Here is a 9,165-nt window from a genome sequence, read left to right as displayed (position 1 = left end):
TTTAAATCTAATTTACCTTGTAATTTTCTTTAGTTTTTTGATGAATTGAAGAATATTTTGGTGGTTTGTTCCCCCTCCCTCCCCCCATGAATTTCTGCTTCTTCTCCGGTTTCTTCCCCATTCTCTCCGGTTCTCCTCTCTTTCTTGCTTCTTCTTTCTATTCTTTAATTCGTCCTGCATCATAATGACTCTCCTATTGATATTTAATTTTTAAGAACACTTTATGCAAAAGATATTCAGAAATATAATTGTATACTGTGGTTTGGTGCAGGCAAATTTGAAGATTGGAAAGGACGATGTGGTCTTTGTTTATGGTAGTGGATGCCTTTATGCTGTTGCAAGCATTGATGGCGAAGTTATCTGGAAGAAGGAGTTGACATCTGAAGGGTTTGAACCCTTATAAACTCTATTTTCTTCTGTCTAATACATCCTAACACTGATTTCGTGTGTTTCTATCATTTTGCAGTGGCAACATTCAACAGTTAATTTACCCTGATGGTACTGACATAATATATGCAGTAGTTTTAGTTGGTTTGGCTCAGTTTGATGCTTATCAAATCAATGTTAAGACTGGCGAGCTGCTGAAGCATAGCAGCATGGTATTCCCTGCTGGTTTCTCTGGGGATTTGTCATTTATAACAAGTGATATAGCAGTGACACTGGATACGACTGGATCAGTTTTAGTTGCAGTACACTTCCAGGGCGGAGCAATTAGCTTTCACCAGACGCACGTGTCAGAGCTTGATAGGGATTTTTCAGGGGCAGCAGTTATGCTACCTACTAAACTTCCAGGAATGTTTGCTTTGGAGATAAATAAGTCCATTGTCTTCATTAAGGTGACAAATGAAGGCAAGTTAGAGGTAGTGGACACGTTTGGTCGCTCAACCGCAGTTACTGAGTCTCTCTATCTTTCCGAAGGCCAACAAGCTTTTGGACTAGTTCAGCAGGGAGATGGTGAGATAATTCTAACAGTGAAGCGTGGTGATGACTGGAAAAGCAATTTACTTCAGGAGACTATTCAGATGGACTATCAAAGAGGAATTGCGCACAAGGTTTTTGTCAATACTTATGCCCGAACGGACAGGTCTAATGGATTCAGGGTATTGATTGTCATGGAGGACCATTCACTATTCTTGTTACAGCAAGGTGAGATTGTCTGGAGTAGGGAAGATGGTCTAGCTTCTGTTACAGATGTAATAGCATCAGAATTACCAGTTGAAAAGGATGGTGTATCTGTCGCAAAAGTTGAGCACAACCTGTTTGAATGGCTTAAGGTAGGACCTCAATGAAGTTCCGTTTAAGGATATTCCAATTGCCTCGTGATATTTTAGGGCATTATAGTTTCTATTATTTTCTATAATTAAGCTCCAAAATAAAAGAAGAATAGTTATCATTTTGGATTTATAATCATATCAAATATTGCATAAGATTTTTTGTTTTCCCTGAGGATTGGGTATGGTTGCGTTGAAATGAAACTATTGTTGAGTTATGACTCCTTAATTTTGAGATCATGTGACATAGTTTTGTAAATTAAATTGTGCTCATCATGTGGTTTCTAAGAACCATTTAATAGGTCTTAGTCTCTTATTTTATTTGCTGAGACTGAATGTTCAAACATAGACAGAGACATACTGGACTATGTCTGGCTGGAACTTACCCTAAAAAGAAGAGGAAATTTATTTACCTTACCATTGCTTTTGCTAGTAGCTCCTTATCATGTTCGTTTACAAACTGGATGTAATTGACTGTATCTTTGTTATGCTATTCTTTGAAAGGGGCATCTCCTGAAACTCAAAGGAACTCTTATGATAGCAACCCCTGATGATATTGCAGCAATACAGAAAATGAGGTTACAAAGCTCTGAGAAAAGCAAGATGACCCGAGACCACAATGGGTTTCGAAAGCTACTTATAGTACTTACTCGAGCTGGAAAACTTTTTGCACTGCACACAGGAGATGGAAGAATTATGTGGTCTCTCTTACTGGATTCTCTTCGTAAATCTGAAACGTGTCAAAATCCCAGAGGGCTTAGTTTACATCAATGGCAGGATCCCCATCATCACGTATTGGATGAAAATCCCTCAGTTCTTGTTGTTGGCAGATGTGATCATAGTACAGATTCCCCTGGAGTTCTCTCCATTGTTGACACATACACAGGGCAGGAGCGCAATCGTATGGGACCCGCCCATTCAATTACACGTGTTATTCCACTGCCTTTTACTGATTCAGTGGAACAACGTCTGCATTTGCTGCTGGATGTTAACCTGCAAGCTCGCTTATACCCCAGAACTACTGAGGCTCTTGATATATTTCTGCGTGAATTAGGAAATATATATTGGTATTCAGCTGATGTTGACAAGGGGATTTTAAAGGGTCATGCAGTGCAGAAAAACTGCATTCTTGAGATTGCAGATAGTTACTGTTTCAACACAAGGGATCTCTGGTCAATCGTGTTACCATCAGAATCAGAAAAGATCATTGCAACTGTAACCAGAGATTTAAATGAGGTGCTTGTTTATTCATTCCTTTCCTTTTAGTTTAGAATGTGCAACGTTGGACCAATGCGCTCACTGTCCAGTTTTTCTTAAGAGAGTAAAGATACAATGCTTGTGAAGGAGGACAATGTGGATCTACAAATTTGTTAAGTAGTTCCTTTTCTTGGTTACACCTATATCCACAATCTTGCCAACTGAACTACTTGAACTGTATACCCGCAACGGTAAAATTCTTTTCTCACCCAAAAGATAGCCTAGTTTATTTCACCGACTTTCTGGCTATTTTTTCAACTCTGGTTTACAGTTTAAATACCCTACCCCGAGAACTGTTAAAAATTGCTAGTGTATTTGAATAATCACTAGGAGTGTAGCATTTGGGACAAGAGTGCTTGCTTTATGAAAACTTCAAGATCATCTTTCTTTTTCTGGAATTCTGAAACCAGAAAGGAGAATAACTTCCCACCTTCTTACAGTAATGTCATAAGTTGTTTTCTGTGCCTTTCCGTAGTGCAGCTGTAGACTGTTTGTTGGTGAGACTCCATGAGGTCAAATTCAATTTGATGTCTTGATATGAGATATTTTTTGTAGTGTGAAGTTTGGAGAAGCAAGTGGTGTTCTTTATTGGGTCTCACTACTATTTCCTGTTTTGTGGGTATTGTAATTTGAAGTTTAAGCATTGGCAGAAGGCTTAATGCTGAGTCCTGCGTTTCCTTTCATCTTTAGTGCTGATTTTAATGTTATCGAAAATAAGCTTTTAGTGAGCGTGGCACTGTTATAAATTAGCTATTTATCCTCTACTTTTTTTATTTTATTTTATTATGTCAACATAGACCGCATCAAAGTCAAGGTTTCCTAGTGAATTTCTGCATGGATCAATTTATGTATAACATCCCTGGTGCTTCTGGTGGGAGGGCATATTGGTTGTATCAAGCATTCAAGTATTATACCTTTGGTTTGGTTTAATTAAATGTTAAAGTATTTAATATCTTATATAACTTGGTTTTCAACCTACCACAAGCTTTCTCTTTCCTTGGGGCTTCGAACCGGCTACGAAGTAATGTAGCCGGAGTTTTTTTTTTGTTCATTGTTGTATGCATAATGAATACATGTGCCAGAAGTTCTTATCTTGTCTAGCCAAAACACCTCTCCATCTGTGGAATGTTTCTCTGTGTAACCTTTGTTTTCAATAGTATCTTAGTATGTTACAGTTTTGTTGGTGTATTTTACTGTATATTATGGTGATTTTGATTGTTTTCTTTGATTTCTCATCCTCTTCAGGCTGTTCATACTCAAGCAAAGGTGACTTCTGATCAGGAAGTCATGTATAAATATATATCTAAAAACTTGCTTTTTTTGGCTACTGTTTCACCTAAAGCTGTCGGTCCCACTGGTTCTGTCACCCCAGAGGAGTCATGGCTAGTTGTTTATGTAATTGATACCGTGACTGGTCGTATACTGCACCACATGACCCATCATGGTTCACAAGGCCCTGTCCAAGCAGTAAGTCTTGTCTTTCCTTTCATCCTTCAATGAAAAAACAATAGAAAATAATGCTTGTTCCTTTTGACTTTTCTGAGAAATCTTCTCTTATTTATGTAAAATCTGAATATTCACATCCAATATTTACTTCCTCTGAAGGTCTTTAGCGAGAATTGGGTTGTCTACCACTATTTCAATTTAAAGGCACATCGATATGAGATGTCTGTCATAGAGATATATGATCAATCTCGTTTGGTATTTCTTCATACAGATCTTGTGCATTTCGCAAGTATCCCCATATTCTGTGATATCTAAAGCTTTTTCCATATGCAGGACAACAAAGACATTTTGAAGCTTCTTCTTGGGAAGCATAATCTTACTTCACCTATCACAGCCTACTCGCGCCCAGAAGTTATCACCAAGTCACAATCTTATTTTTTCACGCATTCCGTGAAAACACTAGCAGTAACATCAACGGCTAAAGGCATAACTTCCAAGCAGCTCCTTCTTGGCACAATTGGAGACCAGGTCAACTTTTGCAATTACTTGTCCTCATATCCATTTTTAGCATTTTTCTTCTGCTCCTGTTATGTCACCTTCCTTTGTCACTNGGAGGAACAAGAAAACTTTCCAATTGAGCATCCCTCATGTGGACCCTAGCAGGCGACGGTGGTTGTAGGTGTTTTGGTGGTTTTGGCGTTTTAGTGGTTGTAGGTAAACTGGTGGGTTTCGGTGGTATCGGGCAAGATTGTGAGGAGTTGAGCTTCGAATAGGTGGGATATTGTGGACTGAACAGAATAGTCTTACACCCGAGTGAGAGTAGGCTGCCTCTGCTTGGGCCTGATTGTCAAAAAATTGTGTTGGGTGTTGGGATTGAGAGTCAACTCGGTTGGTGTATATCCCAGGACTGCGGGGAGGCAGCATATGTATTGGTGTCCCCCTTCAGCTGGGAATTTTTGTAAATTTTGTTAATCGGGAAGATGAAGTGTTCCTGATTTTTGGTTTTGGGGTTGGCCGGGGGGGGGGGGGGGGGGGGGGGGGGGGGGGGGGGGGGGGGGGGGGGTTGTGGAGAACCTAAAAATGTGGAGCCTCCACCCGAGGTGAAAACTCTGACACTTTGCTTTGGCTCACGTGGTGGAAATGGCGATGGTGCCATCGATTTTGGGGGCTGGAAGGTGGAAGGTTGGAGAAGATTTTCCTTTTTTAATTTAATTTTATTTTATTGTGTGAAATAATATAAAAGTACCATTTTACCCTCTATACATTAGTCAAAAGAGGTCAATTCTTTTTAAATGATCAACTAAAGGTCAAATGGATGGAAATCGTCAATTTGGATTGGACCAGTGATTTTTCACAAGGCTTGGTATGGCAGTCACAAATGAAAGGTTGGGGAAAAATCTGCTACTAAATTAAAAGATAGGTACTGTGACTGCAATTTTCCCTATTTATTTGGGCTTTAGATTTTTGTACTGCAATTTTTCAAGTAACAATATTTATATTTGTTACAAAACATTGTTTTTTACATTAAGCAAAAAATAATCAAGTTTTAAAATTATAAATCTAGTTTTAAGATATTGCTTTAGAGTTTAAGCTAGAGATCTAACTTTCCCTTGTGCTATCCCACATTGTTTTCTATATAGAAAGGCAGGGAAGATGTGTAAAAATTTGGTGTGCCAAAGAGATGGAATTTAAAAGATTTGTAGGCCTGCAAGACTAATTTTTTCAAAATCATTTTTAAGATAAGAAAAAGGTTACCTGGCAAAACCGCCAAAACCGGTACCTGGTGAACCAGTCAATTGGCCAATATTCTTGCAGATATTATCTAAGCGGTTTTAGGCCATAACCGAACCAGTTTTCCAGTTGAACTGGCGGGTCTGGTCCAGTTTTTAGAATTTTAGGAAAACTATATGGTATATGGATTGTTGCTTAAATCAATGCTGATCGCGTATAGGTTTTTATATGTCAACACTACAGGTTTTAGCTCTTGACAAGCGCTTTTTAGATCCCCGGAGAACAATCAACCCTACGCAAGCTGAGAAAGAAGAAGGAATTATCCCGCTAACTGATTCGTTGCCAATTATTCCACAGGTGAAAACAGTTTCCTCTAAGTTTTTTGACTCAGGAATAACCACCACTCAATGATTTAGTCCAGAATTGTGTGTATATATCTCTGTGTTATGAATTATGCATAAATTAATATAAACCAAATTTGCAGTATATATACTTTAGATGCATTGATGATACACGTGTTAGTGCAAATATGGGTAGCAATCATTGATTTTCAAACTGACCCATGCATCATGTGTAGAATTTAATGGAACGATTGTCAAGATTGTAGACATCTCGAGTACAAAGATGTTGACTAAGGAGTAAGAAAATGTTGGGATTGAATTATAATTTTCCCACTGCAATTTTGGCTTAACATTTTAGCACATGTTTGGCAGGTGTTTATAAACAGTTTTGTTTACAAACAGATGTAAATTGAGTGGTGGATAAATAGATGGTACTTGTGGGTCCCATGAAATGTGGAAAAAATACGGTTTGACTTTTAACAAGTATTTATAAACATGTTTATAAGCACTTGTCAAACATACTTTTAGTTAGTCTTTGGTGCAACAACTACATGCTATAGAAAATTTCGCACTAAATTATCCACCTAATTCAGAACATTTGAAACATGTAGAAATTCCATCTAGCTAACATAGGAGATATTCTTTGTCAACAAAATGTATATTAATGCCTATACTCATTGTTATGATTACTTGACTGAATAATTGATAAGGGGTTGACTCTAAGGTGATCAGCTTTCATGCCTAAATAAAGGTCCAACAGTAACTCGGTCCATTTCATGCCTAAATAAAGGTCCAACAGTAACTCGGTCCATTTTGTTGACCTTAACTAATTTCTTTCTTTCGTTTGGAACCATTTCAATATATTCATACTGATCCCTTGTCTGTTTTTGCAGTCTTACGTGACGCATGCTCTTAAAGTGGAAGGCCTTAGAGGTATCACAACCGTTCCTGCTAAGCTGGAGTCGACCACCCTTGTTTTCGCCTATGGAGTGGATCTGTTTTTCACCCGGCTTGCACCTTCGAGGACTTATGATTCTCTAACGGAGGATTTCAGTTATGCTTTGCTTCTGATCACGATTGTTGGCCTTGTCATAGCAATTTTTGTAACATGGGTATGGTCGGAAAAAAAGGAGCTGCAGGAGAAATGGAGGTGAGTTGAAGTTGTATCCCCAGCCTATTGCATTTTTGATTCACCAGGTGTAACCTGGTTAATCTTTTTCACCTGGCTCCCGAATCTGTTTCATTTTGTCTCGAATGAGTAAAAAATATATGTGCCCTGTGTTGTAAATTTAGAATGTTGAGCAGAGAATTGAGCAACTGATTACACTTGCACGGTAGGCTCAGGCTCTATAGATTTTGTCTTGTCTTCTAAGATTATTCTATTATTGAACATGGAAATTGTTGTTTGGGAATTTACTCTTTTCAGTCATTATTACATCATAAGCATCTGATGTTTTCAGAAATTTAGGGGTCGGTTCGATCAATTCTTTTTTTGAGAGTTCAACTAGATCCTTAATGAACATAGTTTGCAGCTCCTAAATCAATTACTGAATTTCACAAAGAACCGAAATACTAGGAAAAACTGAATTGAAAATTATAACAGTGTGGTAAAATAAGTGATGCTTGGAGAATGTTTGATGAAGTTAAATAGAACTCGATGTTGGTGGGATATGTTTTAACAGGGAGTGTGAGGAGGCTAAGTTAATGTAAAATCAAATGCTGTTTGAGAAGAAAGGCATGGTGAGTAGGCTTGTCAGCTGTTGAACGGAATGGTGGAAAAGATTTTGGGTTTCTTCGACTGCATTGATTTCTCGTTATGAGTAGGATTTAGGTTCTTGATTGAGCTCAAATAATGACTAGAACTCTGTTCGGTTTATGTTTAATCAGCTATGGGTTTTGCTTTTAGGCGGAATGGTTGCTGATTGGTCGGCAATATCTAGGGCTTGGTTGTAGCGTGGGTGTTGTGTGAATTCCAACGTGTATTTAAAACTAGTTTATCGCTTGTGCAATGCACGGATATGATTATTTTGAACGTATATTAACGTTTTTAATGATGATATGAGTTTAGTGTTTAAAGAAGAAGTGAATCAGTTATTTATAAAAATAATCATTTGAGGCAAGCTATTTGTGATATTAATTTTGAAATTGAATGATTCAATATAGTAATGATAAAAATGAACAGTTCAACTTTGTACAAAGAAAGTCAATAATTTTCACCAGTAGAAAAAATTGAAATAATTTTAAATCAAACAAATTTATATTGAAAAAATTTTGAATAAAATTTTTTTTTCCCTTTGAAGGAGAGAAAAGCAGTAATTGAAAAAATTAAGTTCAATTATAAAGAGAGAAAAATTTAAATAGAAAAAAAAATTATCTATAATACGAACAAAAAAGTTTTAAAAATAAATTAATCAATAATTTCAATCAGTAGAAAAATTAAAATAATTTTACGATCAGCAAATTTAAATTGACAATTTTTAATAGAAAAAAAATTGTCATTTGAAGGAGAGAAAAACAGTAATTAAAAAAATTAAGTTCAATGAGAAAAGAATTTGAAAAAAATTAAATAGAAAAAAATTTATCTATTATATGAACAAAATTTTTTTAAAATAAAATAAAATAAAATAAAATTTCCATTCATTGGAAGGACAGTCTCTCTCCTTTCACAGATAGTACTTTTTTACTTATTTTTATTTAAATTTGTTTTGTTCATATTATATATATTTTTATTTTGGATTTGAAATTTTTTTTAATTCTTTTTCTTTACAAATTTATTAAATAATATTAATATATTCTTTATTTCATTTTGTAACTTTAATTTGTTTAATTACATAATTTTTTTTAAGTTTGTTTTGTTCATATTGTAAATTTCTTTTTCTTTTTAATTCTTTTCTCTTTATAGGTTGAGCACATTTTTTCTGCTTAAAGGAATTATAAATGGATGATACATGTATCTTTGAACTACTGAACAAATCAACAATTCTCTTTACAAACACAAACAACAGAAATGTAAACACTACTAACTGGATCAAAAGGACTCCAACATTACCCAAAGTAAACTCTTGTAAGCCTCATTAAATATAAAAAGTAATGATCGAAAAATTTAAGTTTCTCAAGTA

At 36.0% G+C, this 9,165-nt stretch overlaps 1 protein-coding gene across 1 annotated transcript in view; it reads left to right on the top strand.

The window, feature by feature from the left end:
- LOC111386147 (ER membrane protein complex subunit 1-like) overlaps window positions 1–7,483 on the top strand; it is a 15,566-nt gene extending 8,083 nt beyond the window's left edge. Inside the window, exons 5-12 of the mRNA XM_023010601.1 lie at window positions 272–387; window positions 467–1,274; window positions 1,776–2,507; window positions 3,774–3,995; window positions 4,134–4,229; window positions 4,308–4,502; window positions 5,949–6,062; window positions 6,940–7,483. Coding sequence (XP_022866369.1) covers window positions 272–387; window positions 467–1,274; window positions 1,776–2,507; window positions 3,774–3,995; window positions 4,134–4,229; window positions 4,308–4,502; window positions 5,949–6,062; window positions 6,940–7,200 — 2,544 coding nt within the window. The 3' untranslated portion in view covers window positions 7,201–7,483. The remainder of the gene's footprint in view (window positions 1–271; window positions 388–466; window positions 1,275–1,775; window positions 2,508–3,773; window positions 3,996–4,133; window positions 4,230–4,307; window positions 4,503–5,948; window positions 6,063–6,939) is intronic.
- Window positions 7,484–9,165: the final 1,682 nt, after the last annotated feature.

The sequence above is a fragment of the Olea europaea genome, unplaced genomic scaffold (assembly GCF_002742605.1).
Source record: "Olea europaea var. sylvestris unplaced genomic scaffold, O_europaea_v1 scaffold343, whole genome shotgun sequence".
Classification (NCBI taxonomy): Eukaryota; Viridiplantae; Streptophyta; class Magnoliopsida; order Lamiales; family Oleaceae; genus Olea; species Olea europaea.
This window is presented reverse-complemented; position numbering and strand designations above follow the sequence as displayed.